Source organism: Dendropsophus ebraccatus, chromosome 5, assembly GCF_027789765.1.
Source record: "Dendropsophus ebraccatus isolate aDenEbr1 chromosome 5, aDenEbr1.pat, whole genome shotgun sequence".
NCBI classification, from domain to species: domain Eukaryota; kingdom Metazoa; phylum Chordata; class Amphibia; order Anura; family Hylidae; genus Dendropsophus; species Dendropsophus ebraccatus.
Window position 1 is genome coordinate 53,939,458 of NC_091458.1, and position 19,234 is coordinate 53,958,691.

Here is a 19,234-nt window from a genome sequence, read left to right on the forward strand (position 1 = left end):
TTACAGCTTGTTTTTCCCTTCTGCTCTGTGTGGTGTGGTCCTATGCGGCAGCCATTGTTGTAGCAGTGCGCTATTAATGTCTGTACAGCCCTTGCTAAACGATTATGAAACTGTCTAATAGCCTCAGCAAACAAGAGCTGATCTAGCCAATCGGCATTTGTTTACATTATTGATAGGGTTGTATTAGACAGGCCGATGACAGCCCTAAGTGTTCCATTCATTCCAGGGACGATTATGTCCGACCTCTTAGACAGCCACTGATCCCAAGAATGTTGACACAATGGACAGGAGATAACTAACCAAGATGGGAATACCCCTTTAAACCTAAGGAACTATGATCTGAAAAGCTTAAAGCACTCTTGTAGGTCTTAATACCAAATAAATGTCTGGATGCCAACACGTATGTCTAAAGAGAACTCTAATCTATATACAGGTCACCTTCCTCTAGTCTAAAAGAAAGAAAGTTGTTTTTCTGTTTAATTTATTTATTTCCCAGAATTCACAGGCAAATCTTGTGGCAAGGGAACCACCCCCAAAAACAGCCACAAGAGACACTAGCTGACACACAGGAATCGGTAGGACCGGAGATTCTTCACATGGCAAACAGGATAAGGAAAGCAACCATAAGACAGAACAGGCCCATAGCTTCAGACAGGGCGAAGCCCAAGATAGCGTAGGAGAACAGCTGCTGCTTAAGGGATGGGTTCCTGCAGAGGAAAAATAAAGACAAGGCATTAAATTCTGAAAAGGTAAATGACATACAATATACAGGCATATAAATCCTTCTGTAAGTTGGAGGGGAAAAAAAAAAAAAAAAAAAAAAAAAAAAAAGAAAAGTCTAAATATGCTGTATACACACACGCACACCTGGGATGCTAGCACTATTAGGGCTGGGCGATATGGCCTAAAATTTATATCACGATATAATTTGATGCATGCACGATATAACGATATATCACGATATATAAATTTTTTTTTGCCAGTCATCAGCCCTCCCCTATGCCTTCAGCCCCCTTTGTGCCAGTTATCACCCCCCCTTGCCAGTCATCAGCCCTCCCCTGTGCCATCAGCCCCCCCTTGTGCCAGTCATCAGCCCCCCTTGGCAGTCATCAGCCTTCCCTTGTGCCAGTTATCACACGCCTTGCCAGTCATCAGCCCCCCGTTGCCAGTCATCAGCCCCCCCCCCCCCAGTGCCAGTCATCTCCCCTCTCAGTTTTCCAGCCATTTCATGTGCCAGCCATCATGTCCCCCCAGCCAGGGCCATCATCAGCCCCATACCAAGCCATCTGCCGCCCCCGACCCCTCTGCTACTTACCTTTCCTGCAGTGCTGGCTGATGGAGTCCGCGAGGCGAGACGGGCCGCGTCTTCTTCCCAGCATGCACTGGGAGACCTGACGTCACACGCATCAGCGCGCTAGCGCGCTGACGATGCGTGAACGGAAGGCCCTGCAGCGCGGTACCACGGAGCGGTAAGTGAGAAGCTTATTCACTACCGCTCCGTGGTATATCGCGATATGACGATATGCCAAAAATCTATATCGTCAACCGAATTGATGACGATATTTTGGCATATCGTTTATATCGCCCAGCCCTAAGCACTATTCACCTCCCCTGATCAGCTATCCCACAGAATATTGGCCACAGAATATTGGCCACAGACTGATTTTTAAAGTGCCAACTTATTCCACAGAGCTGTGTATAACTTGTCATCACTCAGATCTTTCCTTGTGACCATTAGGCGACTTTAGATTGTGAGCCCTATCTGTATGTTTTGCTGTGTGGGAGGCAACACACAAACACAGGAAGAACATAGAATCTCCTTGCAGGTGCTGTCCTTGTTGGGATTTGAACCTAAGAGGACCCTCACTCATGCACAATGTAGATAATATATAAATGTGCTAAAAGCAAGGCAGCTGTCAGTGTCTCCAGTATATACTGTAGGCTTAAGCTCCCCAATATATCAGTTTAGGACAGTGACTTTAGAACTTCCTTGATTATTAAAGCTAGGTCTTAAACATAAAAGAAATCTTCGCATCAACCCTCTTGAGGTCCCACTCTGATCACATCTACCTTCAATGTACTACTAACGTACCAAGCAGGCCGATAAAAGGGAGGCAATACATGGGTATTAGCTTATGCAGCAGGTTGCACCTGAGTTTTTATGAATTGTTTTACAATTGGGACCAGGCTGGTAAGAGGTCTCTTTATATTGTGAAATTATAGCTACTTAGCTACGCAGTGAACTGGGGTCAACTTCATAGCTAACACAGCCTACTGTTAAATGACAAAGTAAAGGTCAAGCACATAGAGACTGTGCAACTCCTTACTTAATAGTCATATAGACCACATGTATAATGATACTCTCCCCTAAAAGCAATAAATACTGAGCAACAGCCTCACAGCCCTGGGAAACAATATATTGTACAAGTGTTAAACTGAGGCCCTCCAGCTGTTGCAAAACTACAATTCTTATCATGCTTTGATATTGTAGTTTTGAGAGATGAAAGAACCTCGAGCATGCTTGGGTTCATCAACCTGAGTGTGCACCATCTGATTACTAGTGACTCAAGTTGGATGCAGCCCTTAGGCTATATCCATGTTTTCCAAGTCTCCCTAGGGCTAAATCCAACTTCTTCAATCACTGGTAATCGAGTATAGCACTCAGGTTGACAAACCCAAGCGTGCTTTAGATTTGCTCATCTCTAGTTGTTTTGCAACAGTTAAAGGGCTGCAAGTTTGCCACCCCTTGTCTATTGGGTATATAGTGCACTATACAGTATGCAACAAAACATGCTAAAAAAAAAAAAAAAAAAAAAAAAGCGGTGTGCTGTGAAGACCTCCAGAGATTACGCCTTTGGGAACAGGTGCAGAATATGTAAAAAAACACTTCTGAATGCCTAAAAAAAGGTATTAAAACCTGGAGCACTTTTAATGCAGCTGATTACTTATGAGGGCTTATTCCCACGTTCCCTATAACATGGAACCTACGAATAGGTAAGCGCTGTAGTGGACTCTATCCCAGTGCAGCATCATGTATCAATAGGATACCTAGAGTGGGGAAAGTTTTTAAATCTTCGCAGCACTGTAATGACACAGCAGGGCGGCTGTATCATTACAGAGCTGCGAAGATTAAAACACTCTCTCCACATGAAATTGATACATGATGCCGGAGAGGGATAAAGTCTGTGTTTTGTGGAACGTGGGAACAAGCCCTTAGACTGGTGGACTGATAACCAGACAAAAAAAAAAAATCCTGAACTCCATTTGCAACTTTGGATGAATCTATGAATTTAGGATGACGTACTGTCAAATAAGGAATACTTGCAGATAATACTTTACAATATTATTGTTGCACACTAAAAGTGTATTACTACTCTAAACTAAAAGTATCTTACAAGTTATTTTTACCTGGCATATCCAATAATGAGGCTACCGAAGACTGTACCAATACCAGCACCAGAGCCAGCCACTCCTACAGTGGCAGCTCCAGCACCAATAAATTTTGCAGCAGTATCAATATCCCGGCACACAGCGCTGGTCTGAACTCCTCGAGCTGGAACTAGTGCCATCTGCTGGAAACAAGAAAGAAAAGCATATGAAGCAAAACTATACAACCAACAACTTTATACAGGTGTTTTTAACACCACTATTTTTTACCTTGAATATAATTTGTACATGACAGTGTCCCAACGCTGTTAGTATAAAACTAGCAAACCAAGGGAAGCTTAAGCAGTCATAAGAAAAAGGGTGTTTGCAATATGAAAAGACTGGAAATGCAGTTCTCCAATCCCAATTATTAGTGTAGCTGTCAATCCAGGCCACCCTACCACTAGGGATCACACTAGCATACTCACACAACAAAATTGGTCTTTGTGACATGTAAAGTGAGGGTTTGTCTATATCAAAAACACTAATATGGGTCATTTAATTTCTATATGCCATTACTCACCCAACACAAGAGGGGGTCCGTGGAGCCTCAGTTGCGAGTCTCAAGACACAGGAATAGCCAGATATCCCTCCAGGGAAGGAAAACCTGTTGCCAAGAGGTGCCTCCCAGTAGGGAGATCACCAAACCACTCTGATACGTAGCCCCTTAAGCCCCACTCAGTTGTGAGTATTGGGACATAAATGGGGAAATACCAGGGTGGTCCCTTTTGCATCAAAGTCTAACTCTGTTGTGAGTATTGCGGCATGACATTATTAGACAAACAGAAAGCACAACAGGAGTTTGGCTTTTTATCATCTTTATTTGTATAAAACCAGTATAGCAATTGGAATCCTGGTAAATACCAGTTTTACCAGTTCTCATTAGGAATCACAGTAATTCTTTAAGGGTGGGTTCACATGTACCGACTCGCAGCGGAAATCTCGCTGCGAGTTCCTCTACAAGTTAAGGTACTGGCAGGCCCCTGGGACTACATACTCACAGCGGTGTATGTATGATGTATGTAATGCAGCCGCCCCCTTAACCCCTTCGGCTCCCGCGCTGTTTACATTACCTGTTTCCTTGCTGCACGGGGTCCTGGCGTCCTTCTCTTCCGCCAAGCCAATCAGTGGCTGCGGCTGGGCAACACACTGATTGGCTGGACCAAGAAGAGAGGTAATGTATATACAGACAGCGCGGGAGCCGAGCGGCAGCCAAAGGGGTTAAAGGACAACTCCCGCGGGACCCCAAAAAAAAAAAAAAAAACACAGACACCATACTCACCCATCTCTCCGGTGACGATCGCCACTCGATTCGCCCGCCGTCCGCCTCTCCGTCGCCGCCTTCCGCCATCCAGCGATGTCTCCAACTTCCGGGTCCAGGGGATGGAAAAGGCTGCCAGTGCGCTTGCGCACCGGCAGCCTTTTCATTGGCTGGAGCGCATCACATGGCTTCCAGCAAGCTCAGCCAATCAGGGCTGAGCAAGCTGGAAGCCATGTGATGCGCTCCAGCCAATGAAAAGGCTGCTGGTGCGCATGTGCACCAGCAGCCTTTTCATCCCCATTCACTTTGCATGAAGACGCCGAGGAGGAAGAAGACCCGGACCGCCCCTCGGCTCTGACGTCGTCGTCACCAGATGCCGCCCCGGAGAAGAGGACCGTGACGATCGTAATAGGTAATGTATACATTCCTTAACTTCCGGGGTCGGGGGTCCGAAAGTGGGGGAAGGGGGCCAGGCCGGGTATTTAACCACATTGCAAAGTTATATAACTTTGTAATGTGTGTTAAATGAGCAAAAAAAAATTTTTGTGGGAGTTGTCCTTTAAGGGGGCAGCTGCATTACATACTCGCAGCGGTCTAGTCCTGGGGGCCTGCCAGAACCTTACCTCGTAGCGGATCTTGCAGCGAGATTTCCGCTGCGAGTCGGTACGTGTGAACCCACCCTAACATAGATTTTTGACAAAATATCATCTCCTATGTAAAGTATAAAGTAAGAGGTCTGGCATCCTCATTTTCATGATTGATGGGGATCCCATAGGTCAGACACTTATCTGCTAACCTGCAGATAGAGGGTAATAGTGTTTCATGTACATAATGCTATATATGACATTATGTGATAGAATCGCAGACGGTATAGACAGTATCTGACAAGGAACAGGATTGTAGAAAGTTTATATAGTTACCATACCTGCTCTGTCTTGACCAGAGGTTGGCTCATCAGGGTGGTGGAGAGGGGTCTGCAAAACAGGCATGCTCCATTCCTTACCTGTATGCACCAAGACAGAAAGAAGTGTTATAGTGTGTGCATATACATATACTTCAGGAACTTCAAAGTGCAAATGATACAGAATTTGGTGTAATGTAAAAGCTACAGAGCTGGCACTGGAGGTAAAACATACTGATACGGTATACCATTAGATGACTGCATTTTTTCCGCTTTATAGGATGCGCCTTTTGATAAGACGCACCCCTGATTTTAGGGGAGAAAAATAGAAAAAAAATATTTTGAACCCCCTCCGCTCGCCCAGCCTGCCCCCTCCAGCCCCACATAGTAGCCAATGCCCCCATTATAGCGCCCCACATAGTAGCCAATGCCCCCATTATAGCGCCCCACATAGTAGCCAATGCCCCCATTATAGCGCCCCACATAGTAGCCAATGCCCCCATTATAGCGCCCCACATAGTAGCCAATGCCCCCATTATAGCGCCCCACATAGTAGCCAATGCCCCCATTATAGCGCCCCACATAGTAGCCAATGCCCCCATAAAGCGCCCCACATAGTAGCCAATGCCCCCATATAGCGCCCCACATAGTAGCCAATGCCCCCATAGCCAATGCCCCCATATAGTAGCCAATGCCCCCATATAGCGCCCCACATAGTAGCCAATGCCCCCATATAGTGCCCCACATAGTAGCCAATGCCCCCATATAGCGCCCCACATAGTAGCCAATGCCCCCATATAGTGCCGGAAGTGTCCTGCAGCCTCTATCATGAATTAGAGAGGCTGCAGAACACATCCGGCACAGTCTGCGCCTCTGTACCCCGCGCCGGAGGATGACGGGAGTGCGCGCTCTGCCGGAAGAGGAGCTGCTGGGACCGGCGGACAGGTGAGTCTGGGACAGTTGGGAGCGGACAGGGAGCTATACATAGTGGGCGGCCCTGAGCAACCCCCTCTGCCCGCCCCCTCCATCGCCGTTTAGCTGACAGCCAAACAGGAGCCCAGGAAAGTGCTGCTCATTGCACTTTCCTGGGCTTCTGATCGGCTGTCAGCTGAGCGGCGATAGAGGGGGTGAGCTGGGCGGGTGGAGGGGGTCGCTCAGGGCCGCTTACTATGCATATGCATAGTGAGCGGCAATGAAGGGGGCGGGCTGAACAGGCGGGACAGCTTCCTTGCACAGCATAGTGGGCGGGACGTGGCGGTGCTCGGCACTGCTTGGAGCAGTCTTCACTTTATGGGACGCACTTAGTTTTTCCTCCCACTTTGTGCGTCTTATAAAGCGAAAAAATACGGTAGATCATTGGAGCAGGGCCTTCTACTTTCTATCACTGGCTTTTGAGCTTATGATAAGTCTTCCTAAAGTTAGATTCACAGGTAGTATATGATCATTATTTTAACCAAAATCTGTGGATGACAGGATGGCTCCGTTCCCTGTGTATCGGCAGCACCAGTGTACTGAAGCTTCAACACAATTGAATAGCAGTAACACAGAGAACAAAGCCAGCTGCGTCTGGCTATCAATTATTTTACCTTGGACAACCCCTTTGAAGGCTATGGCCTTGCCGAACCCATCCAAGGGCTAAAAAATTTAAATGCTCCCAAACCTAGCTGGCCTTACTCACCAAGTCCCCCTATTTTAAACCATCCCCCATCTTTCTAGCTGCCGCCATTCCCGAGCTAAAGGTTTTTCTAAAAGCCAGTCTATATCCAAGATGGCGGCGGCAAGGAAACATTTTCCAGCATAAATTGCACCCCAGAGCCAACTGCCAAGTCTCTGCTTCATCTTATAGTATATGCCCATCGTTGGCTCAATCTGCTTCTGTTTTACACTGTAAACTAAATATCAATCTGTTATCCACAGCTATTCTTATGGTATGGCAGCGTAGCTTACTGCAGTGCAGTTTAACAGGATTTATTCAGGTATATACAGTCCAAAAGAAAGAAACATCAGTTGTGATAATGATGAAATGCTTCCTAGCACCAAAACAGTCCAGCTGCTTCTCACAGGGGGGATAAGTTACAGTTACCTGAGTCTCACTAGTCCCATCCTGTAATCTGTCTGATTCCCACAGGGCTGATTTCTCTCCCTTTGTGGCAAATGCAGCTCCTGTGCTGTGATCTCTGGCTGCTGTTATCACAAAAGTCTGGCTCTCTGTTTCTAGTCTACCTCACACACAGGACCTTGCTTCCTTTTACCTGACAACACTGACTTCCTGATTCCTCTATGCCCCTCCTCTCCCAGCATGCAAAACACAGCTTTCACTGTTAACTGCCTCACTGCTGGGTAGCTAGCAACAGTGTGTACTGGCACTCTGTAACTGCCAGACAGAGGTAATTAATTAACCCTTGACAGTGACAGACAAGCTTACCCTGGGCCACATACCCATCTACATAGATAGATTAGAAAGAGAGATTAAACAGTTTCATTTACCCTATACTGCTCTGGAGGCTATCACTGTTCTATTGTTTCCCCACCCCTTGGCCAGGTGGTCACTGACTTGTGTGAAGTCTGTGTTGGGTTGGGTTATAGTTGAGGGGTTACAGCTTGCCTGGCAACAGAAGAGACTGAGTTCATGTGACTTTGGTGTCAAAAGGGAGGGGAGATGACAGAGGAGCCAAACCGTGTGGACCAGGAAGTATTTTCTGCAACTTCAGGGTAAGACTCAGGATGTAGTGCAGATAAACTGTCCAATTCATGTAATAGAAACCTATTACAAACAAGCTTAGATTATGGGTGGGGATTAAACAAGTTTAAATTTTTTTTTTAGTTTGACTGTACCATCAGGCCCGGGCTGAAGCACTGGAGGCGGGCCGACCCACCCCCAATCCACCCAGAGGATGGATCGGCCCGCCTCCAGTGCTTTAGCTCGGGCCTGATGGTACAGTCACTTTGTAGAGTACTGCTTTAAGGTCATGAAGTGGCCTAGCCAGTCTCCAGACCTTGATGACATTGAAAACCTATAGAGTTGCAAAGTGACAGCCTAAAAATCTTAATGATTTAGAGATGATCTGCAAAGAGGAGTGGACCAAAATTCCGCGGCCGCATCATCAGCTGCTCAGCTGCGATTGGCTGTTATGACGCGGCGGAGGGGGGACGGCGGCAGCGATTCGGCCGGCCAGCGATGACGTTTGGCACAAGATGGCGGACGGGCTCGACACAGATCAGGTAATGTATAATGCACCACACACTTCCGGGTACACGGGCGGGGGTGGTGAGACACGGGAAGGGGGTGATTCACAGACATAATATACATTACAAAGTTGTATAACTTTGTAATGTGTGTTATTCTGTGAATAATTTTTTAGCGCCGCACTACCCCTTTGACTACAAAATAAACTGCTCTGTTCGCCAACAAGGGTTTTGTCACCAAGTATTAAGTCTCGTTTGCCAAAGGGACCAAATACTAATTTCTCTAAGCAAGATGCAAATAAATTTATATAAACTTATCCAATGTGATTTTCTGGATTTTATTTTTGATATTCTCTCACTGTTAAAAGTAACCTACCCTTAAAGGGGTTATCCAGCGCTACAAAAACCATGGCCACTTTCTTCCAGAGACAGCCCCACTCTTGTCTCCAGTTTGGGTGGGGTCTGCCACTTAGTTCCATTTAAGTGAATGGAGCTTAAAGGGGTTATCCAGTGCTACAAAAACCTGGCCACTTTCTTCCAGAGACATCATGACTCTTGTCTCCAGTTCAGGTGCGGTTTACAATTAAGCTCCATTCACTTCAATGGAACTGAGCAGCAAAACCCAGCCCAAGCTGGAGACAAGAGTGAGGCTGTCTCTTGAAGAAAGTGGCCATGTTTTTGTAGCGCTGGATAACCCCTTTAAAATTATAGATGGTTCATGTCTGTCAGGGAGCAAACCTCCAAAATTAACAAGGGATCAAATAATTATTTCCTTCAGGGCACGTTCACACATACAGAATCTGCAGCAGATTTGATGGCGCAGATTTGAACTTGCAGATTCAAAGCAAATCTGCAGCTTCAAATCAGCGCCATCAAATCTGCTGCAGATTCTGTACCCGTGTGAACACACCCTCAATGTGCCACTAGCTATATAGCCCAGCAAACTATTTGCTTTCCCTACTGCTTCGTTGCACTAGTGACTGGTGACAGTTTAAGGCTGTCAGAAATCACTATCCCTAAATCCTTCTCCTCTGAAGTCTTTACTAACACAAAATTGCCAATATGATCAGACTCGAATAAAGGGCATATCAGGAGTAAAACCTACAGATGTCCTTTGGCCACCAATGCTAGTTTTTATCCTGTGTGGACCTCGCCACCACCTTATGAATGTGAGTGCATAACTCTTTCTAAACTACCGTAACAAAGAAATTACTAACAGAAGGGCTGTAGCAGTATAAAGCACTCACCATAGATGGGTTGGACATAAGCCTGATGCAAGCGTACATTTTGCTGTTTAAGTGGACGGACTAAATGCAAAAAAAAGCTGCTGTAAAAAAAAGAGAGAGAAAAAGGTATTACATACATAACTGTGGCTACAACCCTACAACCCAATTCAGACTCCTGCAGGGCACTCATTCAGCATGACATCGGGCGGTTTCCATCTCACTGACAATGTCTACTAATGAAGGATGTGTCATCCTACATGGAGACAACTGCATAATATAGTGTGTGTGTGTATATATATATATATATATATATATATATATATATATATATATATATATATAAAATCATAGCATCAGGGTGGATATACAGGGTATAGTAGAGGTCAGGAGACTGCAGATCAGGACACCAGACTGGTATACATTACAATGTACATACAGCCCTATGATCGGTCATACAGATCCCTATGACAGACATTCAGGGCCCCCTCCCTGCAGCAGTGATTGCCTATGTGAGGTATATATATATATTCCCCCTCCAGGCCCATCCTCCTGCTCAGCATTACACATCCACAGCATGCAGGCTGACCATTGCACTGACAGGGACATGCACAAGGTCATATGGCCCGCACAGGCAGCCGGGACAGTGACAGCAGGCAGCCCACTACAGACACCCGCTCACTACCCCCATGCGACTGCCACAAACCGGCTCCGAGCTCCTGCACCGCTCCCGGACAGGCAGAGCCAGAGCTCATTGCAGCAGCGCAGGGCCTCACCTTGGCGGGGAGAGAATGAAGGAGCGAGACCACACTGCGCACGCGCCGACGACCTCCTATGACAGATGACAATGCGCATGCCCGTTCTCCCAGAGAGGCTCTAATTGAAGCCAAGAGACCGAAAGCTTATATGATTTTTTTACAGCGACGTCTAGTGGATGGGAGGATAGAGACTGCGCAGGATAGGACGAACGTCGGGTTGTGACGTCAGCGCGTACACACACCTTTCCGACTGACTTTCACAGATTGCAATGAAGGGCGGGACGGGCGAAGGTTATTCCCACGTGACTGTGTGGCTGTCCCTCTTCTGAGGAGCTGTGTATAACGGGATATATATAATATACACATACTGTACGCTCATAACACTCATGTTGGGTTATAGCAGGGGTTTGGCGCTGCCGCGTGTCATTAACTCCTTAAACGCCGCAACACTTAAGTGTGAGTGACAGGGGGAGTCCCCTGTCACTTACCGATCGGGACCCCCGCAGTGTGACTGCAAGGGTCCCGATCGTTAAAACGGACCGCCGGAGGTCTCTCACCTTCCTCTGTGCGGTCCGATCGACGATCTGCTGCACTAAGCCTGCACAGGCAGGCTCAATGAGTGCACGGCTCCATTCATTCTCTATGGACGCTGGACTCATCTCCACAGTGCGCGCGCCGGCATATCTCCGTCCCGGGACCGGCAGCGGCAGCGGGACTCAGCGACATGAGGTAAATATAAGGGGATCTATCTGGGGGTCGGGAGCCTGTCACCCCGGCGCGGGGGGTGACAGGTCTCCTTTAAAAATCACAAGTCATCCCATACTTATAAGCCCCTGTATGTCCTGCAGGAAGTGTTGTTTCATTTACATTCAGAGACAGTGCTCTCTGCTGACATCTCTGGCCAAAACAGGAACTCTCCAGAGTAGAAGAGGCTTTCTATGGGAATCCCCATAGAAAACCTCTCTTGCTCAGCACAGTTCCTGTCTGGGTCAGAGATGTCAGCAGAGAGCACTATGTCTGAATGTAAATGAAACAACATTTTTCTGCAAGACATACAGCAGCTGATAAGTATGGGAAGACTTGTGATTTTTTAAATAGAATTAAATTACAAATCTATATAACTGACACCAGTTGATTTGAAAGAAAAAGATTTTTGCTGGACAACCCCTTTAAGGATTTCAATATGTTTAGTGTGGAGGAAACGAGAAAGGGGGACATAATGGAAACCTTTAAATATGTTAAAGGGGTTGTCCGGCGATAAAAAATTATTCACAGAATAACACACATTACAAAGTTATACAACTTTGTAATGTATGTTATGTCTGTGAATGGCCCCCTTCCCCGTGTCCCCCCACCCCCCACCCGTGTACCCGGAAGTGTGGTGCGCTATACATTACCTGTCACGTGCCGACCACGGTCTCCGATCCTCAGCAGTGACGTCTTCTTCGGGAGGCCGGCGGATCTGCCCGAGTGCCGGCCGCCCTCTGCAGCGTCATCCGAAGCTCAGCCGCGATTGGCTGAGCATAACTGTGCTCAGCCAATCGCGGCTGAGCGGCTGATGACGCGGCCACGTCATCAGCTGCTCAGCCGCGATTGGCTGAGCACAGTTATGCTCAGCCAATCGCGGCTGAGCTTCGGATGACGCTGCAGAGGGTGGCCGGCACTCGGGAAGATCCGCCGGCCTCCCGAAGAAGATGTCACTGCTGAGGATCGGAGACCGTGGACGACACGAGATGCGGTGAGTATAATGCACCACACTTCCGGGTCTAGCGTGGGTGGGGGGAAACACGGGGAAGGGGGCCATTCACAGACATAACATACATTACAAAGTTGTATAACTTTGTAATGTGTGTTATTCTGTGAATAATTTTTTATCGCCGGACAACCCCTTTAAAGGACTAAGAAGGTTCAGGATGAAAGTATTTTTAGAAAAAGACTGAACTCATGAACAAGAGGACACAGTGAGAGGTTGTCTGGGGGAAAGATCAAAAGCAACTTGAGAAAATATTACTTTGATGAAAGAGTAGTAGATGCTTGGAACAAACTTCCAGCTGGTAAATCCACAGTAACTGAATGTAAACCTGCCTGGGATAAACATATATCTATCCTAAGATAATAAGAAGGGGAATACTAACAGGGTGGACTAGATGGACCCAGTGGTCTTTTTCTGCCAATAATCTTCTGTGTTTCTATGGCCAATGGTTGCACAATTGTACAGGTAAAACTGATAGCTCACTGGCAACATTTCATGACCATATCAGTGTAGGAAGGATTTTAGGCCCTATTACATGCACAGATTATCTGACAGATTTTTGAGGCCAAAGTCAGGAATGAAAAGATTTAAAAATCTCAGTCTTTCCTTTATGACCTGTTCTCTGTTTATAGTCTGTTCCTGGCTTTGGCTTCAGTGAATCTGTGTGTGTAATAGGGACCTTTATCTGCATGTTTGAGCCCGTAACCTAATGGTGTCTTTACACAGAGAGATTTATCAGACAGATCATTGAAGCCAAAGCCAGGAACAGACTATAAACAGAGAACAGGTCATAAAGGAAAGACTAAGATTTCTCCTCTTTTGAAATCCCTTCCTGGCTTTGGCTTCAAAAATCTGTCAGATAAATCTCTCTGTGTAAATGCACCCTCAGGCAAGGTGGGGAACCTTCGGCCCTCCAGCTGTTGCAAAACTGCAATTCCCATAATCCCTGGACCATCATTACCAATAGACAACTGTCATTTTTACGTAGTGGAAACATAACTCTCTAGGGGGTGTCCAGCGAAAATCTTTGTCTTTCAAATCAACTGTTATCAGAAAGTTATATAGATTTGTAATTTACTTCTATTAAAAAATATCAAGTTTTCCCATACTGAGCAGCAGCTGCATGTCCTGCAGAAAATGTGTTCATTTCAGTCTGGCACAGTGCTCTCTGCTGCTATCTCTGGCCGAGACAGGAACTGTCCAGAGCAGGAGCCGTTTTCTATGGGGATTTGCTGCTGCTCTGGACAGGTCCTGTCTGGGCCAGAGATGGCAGTAGAGAGCGCTGTGTCAGACTGAAACAAAAACAACATTTCCAGCTGATAAGTACTAGAAGAGTTGAGATTTTTTAATAGAAGTAAATTACAAACCTTTATAACTTTCTGATTTAAAAGAAAAAGAATTTCGCTGGACAACCCCTTTAACCCCTTTGTGCTGCAGCCAGTTTGGGTCTTAATGGCCAAAATAATTTTTTAAAAATCTGACCTGTCTCACTTTATGCGGTTATAGGTCTGCAATGCTTTAACGTATGCTATCGATTTTGAGTTTGTTTGGGACATATTGTACTGTATGTTACTGACAAAGATTGGTTACAAATGTGTGTGTTTTTTGTAAGAAACATCAGAATATCATAAAAAAATGGAACAGTTATAATTTTTTTTCTTAGGCAGATTGACAAAATAAAGCAATTCTGATGCAGGTTTTTTTTAATCGAAGTTTTACAATGTGCATCGTGCAGTATGAACATTGGCTCATTACAGATGTGGCGATACCAAACATGTTTAGGTTTTTTAAGTGTTTTATGTAACAGTTTAATATATGTGGGGAATACAATGCATTTTTACCCCTCAAAAATGTGTCTGACCACTAAGGTCCCCTACAATCTCAAGAATGGGGACCTCAGTCTGCTCAGCCAGTCAGTGTCCCACCTCAGTCACTGACTGACTGAGTGGGCAATCGCTTAGCCGGGCTGCAATGTTGGAGTTGGATGTGGCGTCCCCAGATTCCAACCAAAAATTGCTTCCGGTTACCATTAGCAGGACCCAGGAGGGGTGCTACAGAAGCACAAGGACTGGTGAGTATACTTTGTTTATTATTTTACTGCACCGCCTACCTTCCTCCCTTTTTTGAATTTCATGCCACTTCTCCTTTAACCCCTTTCTGCAAACTGGTATACATGTACAGCGGTGTCTTGGATTACGAGCATTATTTGGTTCGGGACTGTGCTTGTAAAACAAAACCACTCTTAAACCAAAGCAAATTTTCCCATAAGAAATCACTGATATGCAGACAATTGGTTCCACACCCCAAAATTATGATTTGTTATTCTGCATAACATGTAAAACAGATGAAACAAACATTTAGAAACAGCAGAATATGTTATATGATAAGTTACTGTACAGTAATGGAGAGGATGGGAAACACAAGGACTGACAGAGACTGCAGGGAGCATGAAGGAATAAGCAGGACAGATTTGGGCACATATCTGGCCGGGAAGAAAGGGGTTACAGCTATGAAGAGATTACCTCCACAGTCCTGTCCACTGATGCAAGCCCCAGCCTGAAGTGGATCTGCTATGATTTGGAAGGTGAGGGAGACTTCCTGGGTCAGAGTACAGGGCTGTAGACCCCGCTATGCAGACCATGCCCCTCCACTCGCGCTCCCACCCAGTACAGGGAGCTCTTAAACCAAAGCAATGCTCTTAAACCAAGTCACAATTTTGAAAAACTGTACGCTTTTAAACCAAGTTACTCTTAAACCAAGGTACCACTGTATATCATTTGTTTGGTCATGCCACACCTAACTTTGACCAGACAGACAGTTTTAGAGTTTATTTGTTACATGTTTAACGTGCAAGTCAGGAAAACACCCACATATACAATAAACATGTCCACAGCCTTACATTTCCAGATGGAAGGCAAAAGGATACAATCCAAAGTAAGACTATGGAAATGCCTCAAACAGGAAGTATGCTTAAGCACAGTAGACCACACTATTTCCTATAAAATAAATAAAAATGTTGATTAAATAGATGCATGAGCTTTTCCTAATTGATTCATAGTAGTGATCAGTAACTGATCATTTAATTTTTAGTGTTGGTAAATATTGCATAGCCAGAGTACCCTTTTAAAGGTGAGATGACAGCTGCATGAAGCCAAGGCTCTGTAAAGCAACATGTCTTCCATGTGTTACCACTTCTGACTAACGCAAGTCTCAGCAAAAGTAAGCGTCATTGCTTGCCCGTTTATAATGGGCAGCTGCCATCTTGAACAAAAGGGGCGGGGCTTCATTCAGTTATCCCTTTACTGTTTTGAAGCCATTTGATGCAGTCACATGTTTTGAGTGTTGATGTTCATGTGACCTGTCATTATTTCTGTTTCTTGTTCATTCTGAGTCATTATAGGCATACACTTGTAATTCACATTGAATCACCAATGTCTGTGGCCCTCAGCTATTGAAGCCTGTTTTGTATGGTCCCTAAAATACAAAGAATAGCTATAAAATGGGTCTGTCAGGGGCAGTTCTGATGTGCTATACCATACATTTTCATAAGTGCCGGGGCCCAAATGTAAGGACCCCAACATCAATTATCTTTGCCTGTAGATTTCCAAACTCATCCCATAAAAATGTTAACTTCTCTAGTATGTTGTTTTGTGCCCTCCAAGTAATTTGACAGAGTTATTACAGCATATATCAAGTTTATGTTTTTTTCAGCAGGTTCCTATTAAATCCATGGGATGTCTTTAGAAAATAACAGACTGAACTGAAATGTATCTTCTCCTGTTGCCTCAAGAATAACAAGTGACAAAACAGCGAGAATTTGTATATCCATGCACATGTCCTACTCCCCACAAGGGGGCGTACTGACACAGACGTTTAAGAGGCTTAGTCTGTAATAATGCTGTGCTGGAAACCATAGGATGTGTAAAGGTCGTATAATCGGATCCAGAAAGATAGTGTCTGATGATCTGCAGGGAATGAATGGGAATGGCACAGAATTATCATAGGGAATAATAGATAGTTCTCAGCTAGTGCAGTTATAAGGTGTTAGTAGAACAACAAACATTCCATTCAATAAGAAAGTTACATAGACTACAATTTATTGTGCAACACAATAACACAAAGGTGTTATATGGTGCAAGAGTAACCAACTTACATACCCAACAAAACACTCCCACACCCCTGGGCTGGATTTGTACCACCATTACACCTGTAATGTGGCCTTAAAGGGGTACTCCAGCATGGGGGCTATTTTTGGATCTGGCCGGGGAGGAGGTGGCTGAGAGAGAAGACGTCCACTCACCTCCCCAGTTCCAGCGGCGGGTCCCGACGCGGGCTTGAGATGTGACGTCTTAAAGGGAACCATTCACCCCGTGGCCCCCGTTAGAAACAGACAAACAGTTACATAAAGGTCAATATACTTACCATATCGCTCCCGGTCCCGTCCCGGATCTCGTTGTTGACACGGAGAAATCGCCGATTCTTCTTCTCCCGCCCATTATGGTAATGAGCTGAGATGAGTCCAACGTCCATAGGAAACGACGGACGAGTCCAACTTATTCATGAGGTCCTTTTCTCGTCGCCGCCCATCCACGCCTCCTGGAACTTGATTGACGTCTTCAGTCTTCAGTCTCCTCACGAATTCCCGCGCAGGCGCCGTTGCGAAGGTCTCGTCATCTCTTCTGCGCCTGCGCGGTAAACAGGATACATGCTCGTGACGTTCCTGTGTACCGCGCATGCGCAAAGTCCAACACGTCACTTCAGCTCTGACAATCGGCGCACGCGCAGTAAACATTGAAGCTGTGGAGCGGCTTCAATTGTGAACTGCGCTTGCGCCGAAAACGACCGTCACGGCGCCTGCGCGGGATCCGGCGAGAAGAAAGAAGACGAGGAGGAAGAAGACCCGGCGTCAATCAAGTGTCGGAGGCGGGGAGAAGGCTGGACTTCGGGCCGGCGGCGCTCATTACCATAATGGGCGCGAGAAGAAGAATCGGCGATTTCTCCGTGTCAACAACGAGATCCGGGACGGGACCGGGAGCGATATGGTAAGTATATTGACCTTTATGTAACTGTTTGTCTGTTTCTAACGGGGGCCACGGGGTGAATGGTTCCCTTTAAGTCCGCTTAGCCAGCCAGTGACAGAGGCGGGATCTTGAAACGGATCCCTCCTCTGTCACTGACTGGCTGAGCGGACTTGAGACGTCACGTCTCGAGCCCGCGTCAGACACCAGGAAGCGGACGGGAACCGGGGACCAGAGCGCCGTGATACGGGACCCGCTGGAACCAGGGAGGTGAGTGGACATCTTTTCTCTCAGCCACCTCCTTCCTGGACAGATCCCAAAATAGCCCCCACGCTGAAGTACCCCTTTAAGGCTGGTAGGAGCATAATGAACATACTAGAGGAAAAGGGGTACCCAGAATATACTTTGCTTTAGACCCATATGACCTTTTTTCACTTTTCGTGTTGTGTTCAGTATTATGTAAGCATGTTTATTATAAAAAAAAACCATCTATGGTATTATTATTTGTGACAGTGCAGCTTTGGGAGGGGGGCAAAATTAGGCACCACTCTGTTGACTATGAGACCCACTAACAACTTGTGCCCTACAGTAATTTAGTCATGTGAACAAGCCCTTAGGAGCCTTACAAAAATGTAAGTCATACAAACACCATTATTATATAGCATGATCTCTAACCTGTGGTATAATTTTTTTTAAATCTAAAGTTCATCTGATTTAGACTGAGTCATCAAGCTGCCCATACACAATAAACCTGGCAGATCTCATCCCTGACTTTAAATCTAATATGTATGGGCACTAGCGGATTGCACCAGCCTTCTGTTTACATAAAAAAGCATATGCCCTATGGATTTACTTGCTGATCCTCTTTTGTTTTTACTAGGGATAAGCAGTGTCTTAGGCTTTTAGTTCAGCTTGGGAGAATAGATGTAAGAGCTGATAGATATCAGATATCCAACCGCGTTTAGGCTTGGCACGGACAACTCAGTATTAAGACTAGATAAGGCTGGCTTCACACTGCCTTAAAATCCTGGTGAAACGCCATGGCATTTTTTTTTTGCAAAAATGCCAGTGGCCAGTTGTTAGCTGGAATCAATGGAAATTTTAGATTTACCTTACACACATGGGAAAAGATTTATCAAACATGGTGTAAAGTGAAACTGGCTCAGTCGCCCCTAGCAACCAATCAGATTCCACCTCTCATTCCTCAGAGACTCTTTGAGGGTACAAACCCACTTGACGTATTTGCTGCGTGAATCAGTCTTAAAAATAAGCAGGCAAAACGCAGGTTGGCTTTATACGATTGTTCTGCATTAAAATACGCAATTGCGTATTTTTGAAGTGTGAAGCTTGTTGTTAGCAAAGCATCAGTTGTTAACAACCTGTGGGAAAAACGCATGTAGCTTCACGCTTCAAAAATACGCAATTGCGTATTTTAATGCAGAACAATCGTATAAAGCCAACCTGCGTTTTGCCTGCTTATTTTTAAGACTGATTCACGCAGTAAATACGTCAAGTGGGTTTGTACCCTGAAAAATGAAAGGTGGAATCTGATTGGTTGCTAGGGGCAACTGAGCCAGTTTCACTTTACACCCTGTTTGATAAATCTCCCACATGGTGTTTTTTGGGGTGGCATTTTTCCCTCTTTTCTGGTGTTTTATAAGGTTCTGTGGCAGTTTTTCCAAAACGCAGCATGTTTGGGGTGTGGTGT

At 45.7% G+C, this 19,234-nt stretch overlaps 1 protein-coding gene across 3 annotated transcripts; it reads right to left on the reverse strand.

Annotated features, from left to right (window-relative positions):
* Positions 1 to 464: 464 nt before the first annotated feature.
* ATP5MC2 (ATP synthase membrane subunit c locus 2) lies at positions 465 to 10,864 on the reverse strand. Of its 3 annotated transcripts, none has more exons than XM_069972195.1 (5): positions 10,774 to 10,864; positions 10,022 to 10,101; positions 5,613 to 5,690; positions 3,409 to 3,569; positions 465 to 707 (listed from the first exon to the last, which is right to left on the reverse strand). In XM_069972195.1, exons 2-5 carry the CDS (start codon positions 10,058 to 10,060, stop codon positions 593 to 595), a joined length of 393 nt encoding a protein of 130 aa, XP_069828296.1. In that variant the 5' UTR covers positions 10,061 to 10,101; positions 10,774 to 10,864; the 3' UTR covers positions 465 to 592. The 3 variants fall into 3 exon arrangements, with proteins under 3 accessions (XP_069828296.1, XP_069828294.1, XP_069828295.1); XM_069972193.1 differs by having other exon boundaries at positions 3,409 to 3,572; positions 10,774 to 10,862; XM_069972194.1 differs by lacking the exon at positions 10,774 to 10,864 and adding an exon at positions 10,704 to 10,724 and having other exon boundaries at positions 3,409 to 3,572.
* Positions 10,865 to 19,234: the final 8,370 nt, after the last annotated feature.

Bases quoted from the DNA above. Each gene is read 5' to 3' on its own strand.
- ATP5MC2 (XM_069972193.1), bottom strand. From the start codon at position 10,060: ATGTACGCTTGCATCAGGCTTATGTCCAACCCATCTATG. The intron at 5,691-10,021 runs GTGAGTGCTTTA...TGGTGCATACAG, and splicing joins TTATGTCCAACCCATCTATG to GTAAGGAATGGAGCATGCCT. The intron at 3,573-5,612 runs GTATGGTAACTA...TCTTGTTTCCAG, and splicing joins CTCTGGTCAAGACAGAGCAG to CAGATGGCACTAGTTCCAGC.